Below are 19,895 nucleotides of genomic sequence, written 5' to 3' on the forward strand. Positions count from 1 at the left end.
AGAGGAGTCTTCAGGGAAGACATCTCACACCGCTGCAACTTCTGAATGCCGTTTTTCAGCCAATTCCAACAGACGGGCTTCGTTTAGCAGCATTTCATGTATTTCATGCTTACTGTTCTCTCTGCGGAGAGAACAGTAAGCATTAAAATACAATAAAAGCAAACATGAAAGAAATGATTGATTTGTAGTCCCAATGTTATATTTCAGACATATTACTCTAATTCACAAGTGTGACCATACTACCAATTTGTCATAATTTGTCAACTGTTTATACCATTTTCTAATAATTGTAATAATCAAAACGGATTTTATTGATTTTTTTTAAATGAATTTATGTGTATGCGTCTTCTTTTTCTTTTATGTGTGTTCTTTTATGGCATAGAGTCTGTTTTAATAAAATTGATTATTATGATTAATATTGTTATTGATACAATGAGAAATTAGGGTGCTATTGTTAGCCAGATTAACATATTTGTTTTACAAAATCCGGGGTTTTTAATTTAGATTTAGTCTTTGCCGCCAAATTTTGCTTATTTAAACATAAACTAGTGGATATTTTTGTGCCAAACTTTGTATAATCTTCCATTTTCGGATCTCAGACATGGAAAGTGAGCTGTCACCCCATGAATACACGATCTTTGGTGGGGCTAGCCGGCTACATGCTAGCTGAGAGTGACGCCATTAGGGGAAGAACGCTTCGCATCAGGTTGAAACAGGAACTGGCTCCTTGTTGAGACACATTTTATTATCTGCTGTGGACAGATACGGATAAAAGTCATGGTCATATAAGCTGTCGAAGTTTTTTTTCTCGTGATTTTAGTTGGGTTTTTTTTAAAGTGGGAAGCTGATGTAAGCTTCACGGGACTTCAGTTCTGACGGGGTTAGCATTAGCATTAGCTCGGAAACGCCTCATTTTCAGGATTTCTGGGATAAAAGTGGGATAAAGTGCGGCCAAAGTGCAGCCATGGCAACAGCGGGGCCGACCGGCAACAGCAGTAAAACCTACTCCTTCAAGGTGGTGTTGCTGGGGGAAGGCTGCGTGGGGAAGACGTCGCTGGTGCTGCGGTACTGCGAAAACAAATTCAACGACAAACACATCACAACTCTGCAGGTAAGGAAGCCGAGGAGGTTCCGACCCAGAACCGCGGGGTTCCGACCCGGACCGAGCTGTCTGCAGAGCCAGACCCCAACACGGGTGGGGGGTTTGTTTGTGTGGGGTGTTTTTGTGGCTGTCACCGATCTGTAGACGCTTGTTTCTGAGCCCGAGCCGTCCCGGGAGGGCGGAGCTGTTGCGACATAGGGGCGGAGCTTACCGGGAGGATCCGGGTAGTTGGTTAGTTAGTTAGTTGGTTCGTTAGTTAGTTCTTTCTTTCTTTCGCGCGATCTTTTGCGGTTTTCCAACATAAAATCTGTGACTCAAAGCGCTTTACAGTTTTAAATCAGATATAAAAGAAACACACAGACACGTTATTTTATACACACACACACACACACGTATATTATATATATATATATATATATAATATATATATATTATATATATATGGATTTTTTTGTTTTGCGCTACAATTTAAAAATCTATTTATTTTTTTTTGTTAAAAAAAAAAATCGATTTTCTTTTTCAAACAAAAATAATCCGTTATAGAATTTTTGTAATTAAATTGTTTTTGTTGATCTTTTTACTTTCTTCTTGGACGTTACCACAGCAGAATGATGGTTCAGCTTCTGGGTTGTTTTTTCTTAATCGAAATCAAGAAAAATGATGAGCAAAAAAATAAGCTTTATAGATTTATTTTGTTTAAATCTACAAAAATCAGCAATATCGAAGAATTGTGAGAAACGGGTCAAAAGACATCGTCACATTCCTTATATAAATATTTCACTATACATATGTATGTATATATATAAATATATACGTGTGTGTGTGTGTGTGTATGTATAATGAAATATTTTCATCCTAGGAGCCGTCTGCACCGCAACACATAGATGTTTACCTTCACACACACCAAGCAGCAACAGGCAGACCTCCAGGGGAGTGGCAGGGCGCAAGGCTGGAGTTTGACTCCCATAAACCTCCACTTCCCATAAAACTCCCCAGAAGCTCCATGACCTGCATTTTATTCATAAACTACTTGTTATTTCCCAGATGGAGCTGAAACAGAAGCTCTGAACCCGGTTGTCTCCTCCAGCAGAGGAATGTGAAGTTTTACCTGCATCCGCTCTGAAATGATGGAAATCAGCCTGGAAGCAGCTTTTCAGCAGCAATCAGCTGAACTGAAGGCGTTCTGGATGCTGCTGATGGTTCTGCTCACACCTCCGGGCCTGGCTCGGTTCTGGTCCGTCAGAGGAGCCTGGCTCGGTTCTGGTCCGTCAGAGGAGCCTGGCTCGGTTCTGGTCCGTCAGAGGAGCCTGGCTCGGTTCTGGTCCGTCAGAGGAGCCTGGCTCGGTTCTGGTCCGTCAGATGAGTTTGAGTCCAGGTTGTTAGAGGCGGTGTAGATGTGCAGCGGACAAAGTAAATTAAGTCATAAAGTCTGGTAAATTAGTAAAGTTAGAAATAGTAATAACTAAATAAAAGTAAATAAATGAGTAAATTCTTAATTTTTTTCTAAATACTTTAATAAACTGTAAATCCTGAATAAATCTCTGAATTCTCCCAACATGTGACTGCAGCTCGGCTCCGGTTAGAGGAGCTGCTGGTTCTGACTGCTGCTGACACGCCAAACAAGTCAACACAACATGAAAAACATGTTTATGTGTCGGATTTTCTCTGATTCCACATAAATAAGAGGGAAAGTAGTTTGGCTGCTGAACGGAGGAAAAATGTTGGGAATGGTTTTACTACCGGAGTTGTGAGGTGGCGTGGCGCGACAGTCCACGTTATGGTCTGTCCTGGAGACCCTGCGGTTTGTCCAGAAGCTGCTTCCTCGTCTGTCTCTGCGGTCGTCAGTCTTCGGACCGTTTTCAGGCCGGCTGGAACGGTTCCGACCAACCCGTGGCGAGTCTGGAAAAAAACACAAAGAGTTTTTAGAAGATTTGGAAGATGTGTGTGAAAGTTGTTCCAGAGGTCGTGTGGTGTGTTTCTCCTTCCCAACAAGCCGCTCTGGTTCTGCTGCTTCTAGCGGGACGGCCGTCACCGTTTAACGTTTTACGTTTTCCGGTTAACGTTTAACCCGCCAGCCGAGGCCGGGAGAGTCTGAGACGTAGCTGCTTCCTCCGAGCTGCTAGGGCCGGTAAAACCTGCTTTATTTTTCCCAAAATCCATTTGACTTTTTCCTAAATTCTGTTTTTTCTATTATATTTTTTGGGAATCCCCCTTTCTTTCTTTTTCTTTTCTTTCTTTCTGTTTTTTTCACTTTTTTCTTTTTCTTTCTCTCTTTTTTTCTTTTTTCTTTTCTTTATTTTCTTTGTTTTTTTCTTTTTCTTTTCTTTCTTTCTGTTTTTTCATTTTCTTATTTTCTTTTCTTTCTTTCATTCCTTTTCTTTCTTTTCTCTTTTTTTTCCCTTTTTTTCTTTCTTTTATTCTTTTTCTTTCATTCTTTCCTTTCTTCTTAAACTTTTTACTCCTATTTTACTTCCAAAAACATAGTTTTTTTTATGCAAATAACTATAATTTACACAAATGAAATAAAAATGTACTGTAAATGTGTTGAGGTGACAGACAAACATGTCCTCAGTACAGAAATATTAAAGTGGATGAAAAACAAGCACTAAGTTAAGGAGTTGTCTGGTTGCGGCATGTTGAGCAGCTGCATGGAGACATCCACCAGGAAGTTTTGGTTTTTAACTCCTGTGATAAAAGAAGATGAAAACATTCATTTACACGTGTAATACTAAATGTGGGGGGAGGGGCTTGTTGTTCCTCCAGATTTATTTGCCTCCATGCAGTTTTCTCAACACGACGACAGTTTTGTAGTCAAATTAAGGAAACTTCCACGATGTTTCGCGTTAAATATATTCCGTTTTAATCGGCCGATTCCATGATTCCGTGATTGTGGAAAGTATCGGGCCCTGAGCTTCTCGTGGCGGTCTGGACCGGCAGAGATCGGCTGTTTTCAGGGTTTTTCTCGCTTGAAGTCCACAAAGTTCAGGACTGACCTCTCGACCTTTCCCAGAGCGACGAGCAGCAGGCGCCTTTCTGATGTCTTTCCTCCTCGCCGTGGCGTGGAGACACCTGCAGATCACAGCGAGGATGAGGCGTTCACCCGCTGCATGGACTCCTGGAGAGTGCGGCGACGCCTAAAGCGTCTCACATGTTCCAGCTGCTGCATCTCCCGGAGCAGACGGCGTGTTCGCAGGAGGCCAAACGGCCGAGACGCCGTGGAACATAAAACTCTCTCCCTCGACTCCCTGCATGGCATTCTGGGAAACGTAGGCAGTGTGAGAGCAGCAGGATGAGGGGTGGGGGTGTCGGACCCCTCCAGGCACTGGTCTTTGTGAATAGTGCCTCAGTCACACGTCTCAGCTGCTCCTCAGACTCGTAGCTGCAGGCTCTCATGTGATCCCAGCCAGATGAGGAGACCCTGCAGTCTGGATGAGGAGACCCTGCAGTCTGGATGAGGAGACCCTGCAGTCTGGATGTGGAGACCCTGCAGTCTGGATGAGGAGACCCTGCAGTCTGGATGAGGAGACCCCGCAGTCTGGATGAGGAGACCCCGCAGTCTGGATGAGGAGACCCCGCAGTCTGGATGAGGAGACCCCGCAGTCTGGATGAGGAGACCCCGCAGTCTGGATGAGGAGACCCTGCAGTCTGGATGAGGAGACCCTGCAGTCTGGATGTGGAGACCCCGCAGTCTGGATGAGGAGACCCTGCAGTCTGGATGAGGAGACCCCGCAGTCTGGATGAGGAGACCCTGCAGTCTGGATGAGGAGACCCTGCAGTCTGGATGAGGAGACCCTGCAGTCTGGATGTGGAGACCCTGCAGTCTGGATGAGGAGACCCTGCAGTCTGGATGAGGAGACCCTGCAGTCTGGATGTGGAGACCCCGCAGTCTGGATGAGGAGACCCCGCAGTCTGGATGAGGAGACCCTGCAGTCTGGATGTGGAGACCCTGCAGTCTGGATGTGGAGACCCTGCAGTCTGGATGAGGAGACCCTGCAGTCTGGATGAGGAGACCCTGCAGTCTGGATGAGGAGACCCTGCAGTCTGGATGAGGAGACCCTGCAGTCTGGATGTGGAGACCCTGCAGTCTGGATGTGGAGACCCTGCAGTCTGGATGAGGAGACCCCGCAGTCTGGATGAGGAGACCCCGCAGTCTGGATGTGGAGACCCCGCAGTCTGGATGAGGAGACCCTGCAGTCTGGATGAGGAGACCCCGCAGTCTGGATGAGGAGACCCCGCAGTCTGGATGAGGAGACCCCGCAGTCTGGATGAGGAGACCCCGCAGTCTGGATGAGGAGACCCTGCAGTCTGGATGTGGAGACCCTGCAGTCTGGATGAGGAGACCCTGCAGTCTGGATGAGGAGACCCTGCAGTCTGGATGTGGAGACCCTGCAGTCTGGATGAGGAGACCCTGCAGTCTGGATGTGGAGACCCTGCAGTCTGGATGAGGAGACCCTGCAGTCTGGATGAGGAGACCCTGCAGTCTGGATGAGGAGACCCTGCAGTCTGGATGAGGAGACCCTGCAGTCTGGATGTGGAGACCCTGCAGTCTGGATGAGGAGACCCTGCAGTCTGGATGAGGAGACCCTGCAGTCTGGATGAGGAGACCCTGCAGTCTGGATGTGGAGACCCTGCAGTCTGGATGAGGAGACCCTGCAGTCTGGATGTGGAGACCCTGCAGTCTGGATGTGGAGACCCTGCAGTCTGGATGTGGAGACCCCGCAGTCTGGATGAGGAGACCCTGCAGTCTGGATGTGGAGACCCTGCAGTCTGGATGAGGAGACCCTGCAGTCTGGATGTGGAGACCCTGCAGTCTGGATGAGGAGACCCTGCAGTCTGGATGTGGAGACCCCGCAGTCTGGATGTGGAGACCCTGCAGTCTGGATGTGGAGACCCTGCAGTCTGGATGTGGAGACCCTGCAGTCTGGATGTGGAGACCCTGCAGTCTGGATGAGGAGACCCTGCAGTCTGGATGTGGAGACCCCGCAGTCTGGATGTGGAGACCCTGCAGTCTGGATGAGGAGACCCTGCAGTCTGGATGTGGAGACCCTGCAGTCTGGATGAGGAGACCCTGCAGTCTGGATGAGGAGACCCTGCAGTCTGGATGAGGAGACCCTGCAGTCTGGATGTGGAGACCCCGCAGTCTGGATGTGGAGACCCCGCAGTCTGGATGAGGAGACCCTGCAGTCTGGATGTGGAGACCCTGCAGTCTGGATGAGGAGACCCTGCAGTCTGGATGAGGAGACCCTGCAGTCTGGATGTGGAGACCCTGCAGTCTGGATGAGGAGACCCTGCAGTCTGGATGAGGAGACCCTGCAGTCTGGATGTGGAGACCCTGCAGTCTGGATGAGGAGACCCTGCAGTCTGGATGAGGAGACCCTGCAGTCTGGATGTGGAGACCCTGCAGTCTGGATGTGGAGACCCTGCAGTCTGGATGTGGGGACCCTGCAGTCTGGATGAGGAGACCCCGCAGTCTGGATGTGGAGACCCCGCAGTCTGGATGTGGAGACCCTGCAGTCTGGATGTGGAGACCCCGTCTGGACATAAACCAGCCAGAGACCTGATCCTGCAGCTGAGCGTGGCGAGCTGGGTCCGGGAACCACTAAAGAAACGTCTGACTGGCATGCCGCCATCTCCAGCATGAGCTCTGCATAATTAAACCGTTCCAGTTTGTCATGAGACTTCATGTTTTCCATTAATTCCCAGTTAATTCCCATGACACAGATCTGATGCTGCTTCCACTCGTCATTAGTTTTTCTTTTTCCTGCTCCTGAATTGATGAGTGTGGATGACTGTAAATAAACCTGTGTGTGTGTGTGTGTGTGTGTGTGTGTGTGTGTGTGTGTGTGTGTGTGTGTGCGTGCGCTGAGTGCACAACAACAACACACACATAGAGAAGACGTGGAGAGAAAAGCCTTGATGTGCATTTTTCCAAGACAAACCAGTCGATCTGCCGCCGTCAGCTGACGTGTCTCACGTGCACGTCGGCTCATGCACGCTGCTCCGCGTCATGTCAGCTGCAGGGATGTGAATCTCCACCACTGAGCCCGATTCGATGCGCCGCCAGCGATACGTTGACGATACAGTGAAGCGATGTGATCCAGTTTGATGTGATTCATGATGCGACTCTTCAACACAGGAATTTACATTCTGAACAACCTGACGATCCTTTTCTCCTCCTTTTCTCTGTGAACGACGAGCTGGAAGTTTGGCTCCTAATGAACAGACATATTCATTCATCTTGGGAAGAAAAGATGGAATTCACTATGGAACAAACTGAGACAGCACGGTTTTATTTTCCAATAACTAAACCAAACAAAAGCCTTTTTCATTCCATTCTTTTTTCATTCTAAAATCAGGACTTTCTCTTTTGACCTCTTAATAAAACATAAAAACGAACCGTTCATTATCAGATCTTTTAACATATGTAATTATCCTGCTGAAATGACATGAACTGTAAACATCAGCTAGATGTCTTTTTAGGTGTAAAGTCCACACTGCATTCCCTGTTAGTGCTAAAAATAAAGTGTCAATGTGTCGACTATCACAACTTCACAAATGAACAAGGAAGCTGTCATAAAACGGCTCATTTATAACTGCTTACGATGCATGAAAAGGTCCAACATACTGGTTGATCCAGTCCTGCCAGCTCACAGGGATTTAGCGTCCGGTTTTTATCAGGAACATTATTTAGTCAACATGCTGAGGTGGAAGCCGACTGTAACTACGTCCCCAGCTGTGCTGGTGGACCACTACTTACTGGGATGGATGGGTAGCTTCTGGCCAGTTTGGAAAGCAGATCCAGCTGTTCTCTCCACCACTGCAACACCTCCCCGTTCAGAGACCAGCAGTCCCTCCCCCTGCTCTGTGCTATCTCCTCAGCTCTGTCCCTGATGCTCTTCCAGGAGTGAAGAACTTTCCAAACATCTGGTCCAAGACTTCTTTCTGGGAGAGAGAAATAAAAACAGAAATCCTCCATCCTTTACCTTCAACTGAATCTAAAACAACACAGGAGCAGCTTTGGAGCGTCCGTCTTTGTTTTATTACACCTGCATCCTGTTAAAAAGCAAACCGGAAGAAACTCCTGCTGGATTAAACTTTAACGTCTGACTTTGGCTTCATTTCACGCTGCAGTTCTAACGGCATCCTCCTCTTCCTCCACAGGCGTCCTTCCTCACAAAGAAGCTCAACATCACAGGGAAGAGAGTAAACCTGGCCATATGGGTAAGCCGGGCGCTCCACGCCGTTTTACCGCCACCATGTTGCCGCCACGGCTGACGTTGACTCTCTGTCTGCAGGACACGGCAGGTCAGGAGCGTTTCCACGCGTTAGGTCCCATCTACTACAGAGACTCCAATGGAGCCATCCTAGTCTACGACATCACAGACGAAGACTCCTTCCAGAAGGTAAGCGCCTCCGGACCTCCATCACACCCGCCGGGAGTCCATCTTTCAGACGGAAACATGGTCGTTTTTACGTCTAGCTTCTGTTTTACGGAACAGCCTGAAGTTTCTGAGGATGAAATAAAGAATCAGCTGCTAGCAGGCTAATCAGGGTTAGCTTTAACACTCATCGGCTGCGTTCACACTGCAGGTCTTTACGCACTGTTCCAACTTTCTGGTCAAATCCCATTTTTTTGCTTCGCTGTTCATATTTAAATGTGATCTGTCTGCTCCTGACGTCACCTGCATGCTCAGTGTTACATTAATGAAGTCAAACACAGGACCATGTTTACTAAAACAAACCGGTACGGTCATTTACTGGCTTCTGTTAACAGCGTGCGATGGCGGTCCGACAGTTTGTGACCCGGTTCTGGTAAAATAAACAGATGAAAAGGAGAAAGAAGTTTCATTTTGCCACGACGTCCCAATTCAGAGCAACTTCTGCGACGTCAGAACAGAGTGTGTGGATGCAGCGTCAGAACCAGGTTGGGACCAGGATGCCAGTGGTTTTACAAAGCTACATTTTTTACATTTTACACGTCTGTCAACACATCGCCTCAAGACTGTGGAGGTGTGTCATGTGGTTCAGGAGAACCACCGCACCTCGGCATTGCTCTGTGGTCATGTCCTCATGCCTGACTACAGCTGTTCTCACATGTCTTCATCCCCTTTCATAAAGAAAAGCTGAATTTACAACAGTCACTAAAATAACTGGAGACTTGCAAAAGGAACAGTAACTAAAAATGTGCAAAAATATCATTTAGTAATATAAGACAAAGTTTTTTCATTTAATTGAGTTGAAGAAAGAAAAACAAACAAACAAACAAATGTGTCCTGGACCAATGAGAGACTTTTCTGTTGACCAGTGGGACAAAATACCTGTCAACAGGTGCAGAAGTCTGACTGAGAGGAACAGAAAACACCTGACTGGAGCGGAAACATTAAAGGATTCTTCAACTAAATATTACTTTATGACTGATAATAAATAATAATAAATAATAAATTATTTTATTTATTTGCTTTTTAAAAAAAAAATATTTCAATTTAACCAGAATTAGAAAATAATGTCATGATTTTCATAAAATTTTTATTTATTATTACTTCAATTCAATTTCAGTTTATTTTACAGGCAGCTGTTTTTTTTCCTTCTTTAATGAAAGGGGATGAATAAATATGAATAAATATGAGCACAACTGTACATCATCTGCCTCCAGTAGCTCCAGAATGATGCCAGAGTCACATTGAATGCAACCTGACCGTTCGGACTGAAGTCGCATGGAAAAAGACCAGGTTTAGGACCACATATCCAGGCGGTCTGGGTCGCATTAGAAAATATCAGATCTGTGTCGTTCAGACTGTTCAGAAAAGATCGGTTCCAGGTCGCACAGGGGCAAAAACACCAGATTGTAGTGTGAACGGAGCCATCTTCCTCCATTTAAAAGGTAAAAAAAGAAGGAATATTTATTCAGTCGCGTCCTCCGGGCCGCATCCGTTCAGATTCCCGACTTCCTGTCTGAGGAGAGACGATGGAAGCGCAGCGCCCTCTGCTGGACACACAGCGCTTTCCAGAAGAGCTTCACGCTCCTCCAAAGCACTGCGTCTAAGACGAGCGGCGCTCTCCAGGAAGCGGTGGTTCCCCCAACATGTCACCATGGTTACAGACGTCTCCAAATGCTGCGCTCTTGGTTCTGTCTTTAAAAAAGTAAAATACTAATTTTCTGTTGGCTAAAAGTCCGACTCGTGTTTTCTTGTCGACCACAACGCATTAAAGAAACTCTGAAGGCAAACTGGTTTCACTGGATTTCAACCCGTTACTCCGCTGCAGTGATAGGGAAAAAAGTCAGAGTGATACCTCTGGGAGGATCCCTGCAGGTTTCACATGTTTCCCAGCTTCAATGCAGCTGACTGAAATGAACATGACAACCAGCGGTTCTGGGTCAGGCGTGTCGGAGCAGAACAACACCTAAAAGCTGCAGGACAGCAGAGAGTTAGACGCCCCTCCGCTATAAACAAACCTTTTTGGTTTATATTTGTTTCTGTTTTGCTCTCAGCAGCCGCGTCAAGTGAGACGATCGCATGTTTTATGGTTCAGCGCAGATAGAAACTGTGGAATCTGCTTATTTCATTTGGATTTTAGCCTCAGCATGTTGGTAAATGTTGCTAAAGAGAGGAAGTAATGACGGCGTCGTCGTGCTGAAGCTGTGTTGGAAGAAAATAAAGATGCTCAGCGTCTGGATTTGTGTCACAGCTGGATGTTTTTGAGTTTACAGGCGACTAAACCAGCCTTGTTTTTCTGTCCTTTCAGGTGAAGAACTGGGTGAAAGAGCTGAGGAAAATGTTGGGAAACGAGATTTGTTTATGTATAGTAGGTAAGTCATCCTCTGTTGCTGCAGCTGTCGTTGGGGTTGGCGTGCGGTGAGCGTTTACTTCAGGACCTGCTTTGAACTCACCGCCATGTGGCGCAACATCTGAGCTACCTCATACTTAGATTACCGTTCAGGATGCCGGTCACATGATTTCCAGTCCATCGTTTTCCCCGCTGTGCACCACGGTGTTATGAGCCCAACCGCTCCTCATTTTGCTAATAATAACTAAGGAGCGAGGAGAGGCGGTGATTTGCATGAACGAACATGCGGCTGCAGCGCCTGGTAAACATGGAGCTGAACACGAACGCAGAGAGACGGTGTGTGACGTCATGCTAACATCTCTGCTTCTTCACTCAGACGTTTTTCTTACCTCCTGAAGAGTTTCTGCTGATTGTCTCTTTACAAAACTTTCCCTCCAGCAGAACCGTGAATAAATCCAAAATTTTCTTCTTCTGGTCTCTAAACGCTTCCCTGGAACCTGCAGGAATTTAATGGTTGGGAACCAGAGGCTCCTCTGACTTGGCGGGAACAGACCTGTTGTCACATGTTTGTAGGATTAATATGTGATTTTATTCTGGCTTTAAACAGCTTCTATATGCGGGAAGTCTCGTCCAGGTCTCGTCTGTCCTCATGTCCAACGCCCAGTAACAGCAGCTGCAAGGCTAGCTGCTAGGCTACCTGCCAGGCTACCTGCAAGGCTAGCTGCTAGGCTACCTGCCAGGCTACCTGCAAGGCTAGCTGCTAGGCTACCTGCAAGGCTAGCTGCCAGGCTACCTGCAAGGCTAGCAGCTAGGCTACCTGCAAGGCTAGCTGCTGGGCTAGATGCTAGGCTAACTGCTAGGCTACCTGCAAGGCTCGCTGCTAGGCTACCTGCAAGGCTAGCTTCCAGGCTACCTGCAAGGCTAGCAGCTAGGCTACCTGCAAGGCTAGCTGCTGGGCTAGATGCTAGGCTAACTGCTAGGCTACCTGCAAGGCTCGCTGCTAGGCTAGATGCTAGCTTCCTGCTGTCTGTGGTGTTTAATGTCTGCACCCCCGACTTGTTAAGGCGGGCGGACCACATTTTAAAACAAACACAACGATCCTTTGCAGCGTGCATGCTGATGGTGTGCATGAAGCAGTTGTGTGTGAACCAGGCATGTTTTGTAAAAAAGTTCTACATAAATGCAGCAAATTACTGAGTAATTGCTGGTTTTTCTCTTTTTTTATGTTCTTTATGATGTGAAATGGATCGTGGGGGGGGGTTCCACTCTTGTCCCTTGTTGCTTCTTTTTTCATGTGATCCTCTGATTTCGGTTGTAATCTGAGAAGAATGATCAGCTTCTTTACTTCCTACAAAGCGACAACATGTTGGTGGTGGATGGTATGAATGGTTGCCTTTGTGGGTCACAACTAGAAAAAATCTGCCATATGTTCTCCAGAAGGTTCGTTCTCAGGATTCCAGGCCAGAGAAGGCATTTGGGTCTGTTTCCAGCCCAGTTAGAGGAGCTGCTGGTTCCAGTACGTGTGACTTTATGGTGGAGTTTAAATCATCACAAGATCCGACCGAATCAAATCTGCTGCATGGAAACTTTCACTCCACGTTTTCATGGCGGTTTGGCTCAGAGCCACAGACCATACATGAAAGATGGACGGAGCCTCCGGCGGTTAAAAGTGAAGCCGATGTGGAAGTGTATAAAACTGCAGTTCCCCTTTCATCCACTAGGGGCTGCAAAATAGAGCGAATCCCCATAGACTCCCATGTTAAAAAGACCAACTTCACAGCAGAAATAAACATGTTTATAGCAGAAATAAACATGTTTACAGCAGAAATAAACATGTTTACAGCATGAATAAACATGTTTACAGCAGAGATAAACATGTTTACAGCAGAAATAAACATGTTTACAGCCTGGAACAAAAACACCATGTTAGGTTTAATAGGTCAGGTTTACCTTCATGACAACTGTGGGGGGAATAAATTTTTTTCTAACTCGCCTGTTTAAAAGTAATTTAATCTCAAAATTCGGCATATTTAGGGGCGTGTCCTTTTGATTGACAGGTACCCGATCTCCCGCTTCAAGTCAGAAGAACGTAGAACAACTGCGGTTTTTAGCCGGTTAACAACGTGACTTAGCTTTAGCCCGCTTACCTCCGTTAGCTGGTTAGCTCCTGTTATCGCCGGGTTAGCTCGGTTAGCTCTTAGCTACAGAAAACTTGGAGTTCGCTCATCCACCATGACGCTCACAGCCCCCCTCTCAGCTCCACCTCTTTGACCATATTTGTATTTTCCGGGTGAGACGACATGCATGTCCCTGCCAAGATGGAGATGGTAGGAACCGCCCACCGAGCTTCAGTTCAGCTCTTCAGAAACCTACGGGTGACGTCATGGAGCCTCCGACCATCTTTTATATACAGTTTATGCTCAGAGCCAGTCAGAGCTGCTGAACGGAGCTGAACTCCTACGCAGGAGGAGGAGTTGTCTGGCCATGTTCAGACGTTTACAGCGACCGTGTCGTCAGTGTTGGAGCTTCTTTCCTCCAGCGGGATGAGTTAACTTTCAGCAGTCCCTTCAGCCTCCGGACTGCATCATGTCTGCACGCCAGCTGCACGGCTCCTCGTCATCCTGACATTCTGCCTGCCTTTGTGTCTCTGCAGGTAATAAAATTGATTTGGATAAAGACCGACATGTTTCAGTGGAAGAGGCCGAGAGGTGACGTAAACACACAGTAAGCGTTTGTTTTGCCTGCGACGCCGCCGTCTGACAGCTCACATGTGTGTTTCTGTGCAGTTATGCAGAGTCGGTGGGGGCCAAACACTACCACACATCAGCCAAGCTAAACAAAGGCATTGAGGAGCTCTTCCTGGATCTGTGTAAACGTAAGAAAGCTTTTCATCTGCTGTCGACCAGCTGGTTCTTCTGGTTTAATGTGAATCCCACCGTGTTGCTGTGGAATAAACACGTCTTCATGCAAACTTCCCCGCCAAGAGTTTATTTCTGTGCGAATTAAAAACAAAACGCAGATGTTTCCAGATGTCAGCAGGTCTCATTTTCCTCCCAGGAGAAGATAAACATGACAGATGATTAAACGTTTGATGGAAAATATCAGCTGATTTAGTCACATTGTTAGAATCTTTTTATTGATTTATCCTGTTATAAAACCTGAAAAGTTCACTTTTAACTATATTTAACTTCAGTTTTACATTTAAAATATGGATAAAATGTGATTCTTTTATTTAAAATTGATAAAATTCCTCAATTTAATACACTTCACATGCATATTTATTCATATAAGTATATTTTTTATTTTATCAGTTAAACAAAATATTTTTTCTGATTCTTTTTGCACTGTCCAACTTTTTCCACTTTGAATTATCGTAATAATCAAACTTTAGACAAACAGCTGGACTGAGATGTTTGGATAAGTATGAATGTTTCTGCACATTAAATAAAACCAGTTTACTGCAGAACGACACTACTGGTCAAACAGGAGGCTGCATCCCAAACCAGTGCACGCAGGCGCAGAAAGGGAACCCAGCCTTGATTAAAACACCTGGAACACCTGTGGTTAGACTCCAGTCCTCCAGCGCCAGTATCCTGCAGGATTTTCTTGTCTCCATGCTCCAACACACCTGACTGAAACAAATTAAGCTTTTGGATCCATTAGATTTGAATCAGGTGCGTTGGAGCAGTGAAACAACAAAAATCTGCCGATACCGGCCTGCTAGGACTTGTTTGTTGAGTTTGACTTGCATCGATAAAAACCTTCCATCACGTCTTCATGCTGCGTTCCCGGACTCTGTGTTTACCTGCTGACGTATGTTTGTCTTCAGGGATGATGGAGACAGCTCAGGCGGAGGAGAGGGCGAAGGGCAACGGAGCCAGCCAATCAGCATCGAGTAGGCGAGGCGTACAGATCGTCGACGACGAGCCACAAGCCACACCCGCCGGAGGATGCTGCTCTTCTGGCTAACACACACACACACACACCGTCTCTGTCCTACATGCTTGCAGACATAAAATACACACACACACATACACATTTATCTGTCGTCTGGTTGGTCCGCTCGAAAATAACCTGCTGTGTTCATCCAGCGCCGCCGCCGCTGCTACGGAGCGTGGGAAGTCATATTTAAGTTTGTTTCATTGTGTTCCCTCCAGAATAAACATAACTGAAGCCCCTCTGATAAAGCCGAGTGTGTTTTCAGTGATTAAAGAAAGTTTTAGCACTTTGTTTACCGTAAACGTCCTCGCTAGAGCCCGTAACCGGACAAGCCCCCAACAATCTCCAGCTGATCTGTTTCCTGCTAGACGTTAATAAAAGAGCTGCTGCAGAAATGTGGCTTCAAGCTCTGCAGAGATCTATTTTTGTTGTTGTTTGAGGATAAACAAGCATCCAGACATTAATCTTCATCTGGAGACGGAAACAGCTGAGAGGAGCAGACTGCGGTGCAGCAACGCCCCCTGCTTGACAACAGTAAAACTGCATCGTCAGAGGTGAACAGGGTCACACACGCATTACCGTGGCAACAGCTGGACTCGGAGGAGACTCGGATCAGTTCATTGTTTCATACGTTCATGTGTGCAGGGAGCCAGCAGGTAGTCAGGTGGATAAGGACTCTACTGAGCATGCTCTGTGGCTGCGGGAACCTGCTCGCCCTCTGACACGCAATCTTCAGATGAAGCGACAGGTAGTATCCAATCCAAACTGGACACAAAACTTAAAAAAAACAGTCTTTAGATGCGTGAGAGATCATTTCATAAATGAGCTGAAGATGATGAGCAACAGCAGGATGAACAGCCATCTGATGACAGATGACAGTAAAAATATTTCGTCACAAATTAAAGATGTTTTACATGCTGACAAACCGCAGATTTTAATTCATCCTTAAAAAATAAATTAAAAAAAGACTAAAATTAATCAATAAATTTCAAAACGGAACAAATTATCACATTGAAATAATACAAATCAGACTAATATACACATTTTAGCTAAAAAAAATTCATTTAAACCTTTCTGTGATAAATAATGAACAGATTTACTGATATCTTTTTATTTATTACATTTAACTTAAAGTTTGCCAAAAATTAAACCTTTTTTTTTTTTTGTTTTTTAGTTTTTTAGTTTTTTTGTTTTTAGATTAAAATCAGTCATTTTTTATTCTGTTTAATCAGCTAAATAGTCTAAAAAGTGTCAAATTAATAATGTCTGGAAAAAAAACAACATAAAAAAACCAGTAAATCTTCATTTGAGAGGAGACACAATCAGAAGAATCTACATGTTGTCTTCATCACTGATTATAGCCTGGTTGCATTGCTCAGTTCTGCTCCTCTTCCTCTTCCTCTTCATGATGTAACGGTTTTACCGGCACATTCACACTTTAACTCTCCTCAAACAAAGAAATGATGCTGTGCATATTTGATTTCTGTAAACAGCTTGTTTGTCTTCTTATTTGAAAAGAAATAAAAAATAAAAAACGTGATCAGCGATGGTTTAATAAGTTTCATCCATCAACAAACCGCCTGGATTCTCATCAGCATGGTGGACGTTCAGTCAGAAAGACCACCAGGTATGTCCACATGAGGACGTCAGCATCATGGGAAATGTCTTCTTTTTTTTTTAACAATATGAAGCACCAGACGCTTGCTGCACATCACCATGAGAATCTCCCGTTCCACCTCATGATAAGAATCTCCAGTTCCTTCTCATCATGATGAGAATCTCCCATTCCACCTCATCACCATGAGAATCTCCCATTCCACCTCATCACCATGAGAATCTCCCGTTCCACCACATCACCATGAGAATCTCCCGTTCCACCTCATCACCATGAGAATCTCCCGTTCCACCTCATCACCATGAGAATCTCCCGTTCCACCTCATCACCATGAGAATATCCCGTTCCACCACATCACCATGAGAATCTCCCCTTCCACCTCATCACCATGAGAATCTCCCGTTCCACCTCATCACCATAAGAATCTCCCGTTCCACCTCATCACCATGAGAATCTCCCGTTCCACCTCATCACCATGAGAATCTCCCGTTCCACCTCATCACCATGAGAATCTCCCGTTCCACCTCATCACCATGAGAATATCCCGTTCCACCACATCACCATGAGAATCTCCCGTTCCACCTCATCACCATGAGAATCTCTTGTTCCACCTCATCACCATGAGAATCTCCCGTTCCACCTCATCATCATGAGAATCTCCCGTTCCACGTCATGATGAGAATCTCCAGTTCCACCTCATCACCATGAGAATATCCCGTTCCACCTCATGATAATAATCTCCAGTTCCTTCTCATCATGATGAGAATCTCTAGTTCCTTCTCATCATACTGAGAATCTCCAGTTCCACCTCATCATAATGAGAATCTCCGTTCCACCTCATCATGATGAGAATCTCCCGTTCCACCACATCATGAGAATCTCCCGTTCCACCTCATCACCATGAGAATCTCCTGTTCCACCTCATCACCATGAGAATCTCCCGTTCCACCTCATCACCATGAGAATCTCCCGTCCCACCTCATCACCATGAGAATCTCCCGTTCCACCTCATCACCATGAGAATATCCCGTTCCACCACCTCACCATGAGAATCTCCTGTTCCACCTCATCACCATGAGAATCTCCTGTTCCACCTCATCACCATGAGAATCTCTCGTTCCACCTCATCACGATAAGAATCTCCCGTTCCACCTCATCACCATGAGAATCTCCCGTTCCACCTCACCATGAGAATCTCCCGTTCCACGTCATGATGAGAATCTCCAGTTCCACCTCATCACCATGAGAATCTCCCGTTCCACCTCATCACCATGAGAATCTCTCGTTCCACCTCATCACGATAAGAATCTCCCGTTCCACCTCATCACCATGAGAATCTCCCGTTCCACCTCACCATGAGAATCTCCCATTCCACCTCATGATAAGAATCTCCAGTTCCTTCTCATCATGATGAGAATCTCCCGTTCCACCTCATCATAATGAGAATCTCCCGTTCCACCTCATCATGATGAGAATCTCCCGTTCCACCTCATCATGATGAGAATCTCCCGTTCCACCTCATCACCATGAGAATCTCCCATTCCACCACATCACCATGAGAATCTCCCGTTCCACCTCATCACCATGAGAATCTCCCATTCCACCACATCACCATGAGAATCTCCCGTTCCACCTCATCACCATGAGAATCTCCCGTTCCACCACATCACCATGAGAATCTCCCGTTCCACCTCATCACCATGAGAATCTCCCGTTCCACCTCATCACCATGAGAATCTCCCGTTCCACCTCATCACCATGAGAATCTCCCGTTCCACCTCATCACCATGAGAATCTCCCGTTCCACCTCATCACCATGAGAATCTCCCGTTCCACCACATCATGATGAGAATCTCGTGTTCCACCTCATCATGATGAGAATCTCCTGTTCCACCTCATCACCATGAGAATCTCCCGTCCCACCTCATCATGATGAGAATCTCCTGTTCTACCTCATCACCATGAGAATCTCCGTTCCACCTCATCATGATGAGAATCTCCCGTTCCACCACATCACCATGAGAATCTCCCGTTCCACCACATAACCATGAGAATCTCCCGTTCCACCTCATCACCATGAGAATCTCCCGATCCACCACATCATGATGAGAATCTCGTGTTCCACCTCATCACCATGAGAATCTCCTGTTCCACCTCATCACCATGAGAATCTCCCGTTCCACCTCATCACCATGAGAATCTCCCGTCCCACCTCATCACCATGAGAATCTCCCGTTCCACCTCATCACCATGAGAATATCCCGTTCCACCACCTCACCATGAGAATCTCCCGTTCCACCACATAACCATGAGAATCTCCCGTTCCACCTCATCACCATGAGAATCTCCCGTTCCACCTCATCACCATGAGAATCTCCCGTTCCACCTCATCACCATGAGAATCTCCCGATCCACCACATCATGAGAATCTCGTGTTCCACCTCATGATGAGAATCTCCTGTTCCACCTCATCACAATGAGAATCTCCCATTCCACCTCATCACCATGAGAATCTCCCGTTCCACCTCATCACCATGAGAATCTCCCGTTCCACCTCATCACCATGAGAATCTCTTGTTCCACCTCATCATGATGAGAATCTCCTGTTCCACCTCATCACCATGAGAATCTCCCGTCCCACCTCATCATGATGAGAATCTCCCGTTCCACCTCATCACCATGAGAATCTCCCGATCCACCACATCATGAGAATCTCGTGTTCCACCTCATGATGAGAATCTCCTGTTCCACCTCATCACAATGAGAATCTCCCATTCCACCTCATCACCATGAGAATCTCCCGTTCCACCTCATCACCATGAGAATCTCCCGTTCCACCACATCATGATGAGAATCTCTTGTTCCACCTCATCATGATGAGAATCTCCTGTTCCACCTCATCACCATGAGAATCTCCCGTCCCACCTCATCATGATGAGAATCTCCCGTTCCACCTCATCACCATGAGAATCTCCCGTTCCACCTCATCACCATGAGAATCTCCCATTCCACCACATCACCATGAGAATCTCCCGTTCCACTTCATTTTGATGAGAATCTCCCGTCCCACCTCATCATGATGAGAATCTCCCGTTCCACCTTATCATGATGAGAATCTCCCGTTCCACCTCATCACCATGAGAATCTCCCGTTCCACCTCATCACCATGAGAATCTCCCGTTCCACCTCATCATGATGAGAATCTCCCGTTCCACCTCATCACCATGAGAATCTCCCGTTCCACCTCATCATGATGAGAATCTCCCGTTCCACCTCATCACCATGAGAATCTCCCGTTCCACCTCATCACCATGAGAATCTCCCGTTCCACCTTATCATGATGAGAATCTCCTGTTCCACCTTATCATGATGAGAATCTCCTGTTCCACCTCATCACCATGAGAATCTCCCGTTCCACCTCATCACCATGAGAATCTCCCGTTCCACCTCATC

General features: G+C 46.3%; 1 protein-coding gene across 1 annotated transcript; it reads left to right on the forward strand.

Annotated features, from left to right (window-relative positions):
• The first annotated feature begins 678 nt into the window (after nt 1-678).
• On the forward strand, nt 679-16,360 carry rab21 (RAB21, member RAS oncogene family). Its single transcript, XM_079262880.1, has 7 exons — nt 679-1,111; nt 8,264-8,323; nt 8,398-8,505; nt 10,847-10,910; nt 13,542-13,596; nt 13,675-13,763; nt 14,718-16,360. Exons 1-7 carry the CDS (start codon nt 965-967, stop codon nt 14,855-14,857), a joined length of 663 nt encoding a protein of 220 aa, XP_079119006.1. The 5' UTR covers nt 679-964; the 3' UTR covers nt 14,858-16,360.
• Nucleotides 16,361-19,895: the final 3,535 nt, after the last annotated feature.

This window comes from Telmatherina bonti (genome assembly GCF_933228915.1).
Source record: "Telmatherina bonti genome assembly, chromosome: 23".
NCBI classification, from domain to species: domain Eukaryota; kingdom Metazoa; phylum Chordata; class Actinopteri; order Atheriniformes; family Telmatherinidae; genus Telmatherina; species Telmatherina bonti.

Coding starts and splice junctions, on each gene's coding strand:
- rab21 (XM_079262880.1), top strand. CDS start 965: ATGGCAACAGCGGGGCCGACCGGCAACAGCAGTAAAACCTACTCCTTC. Junction 10,911..13,541: donor GATTTGTTTATGTATAGTAG/GTAAGTCATCCT, acceptor GTGTCTCTGCAG/GTAATAAAATTGATTTGGAT. Junction 13,597..13,674: donor TCAGTGGAAGAGGCCGAGAG/GTGACGTAAACA, acceptor GTTTCTGTGCAG/TTATGCAGAGTCGGTGGGGG.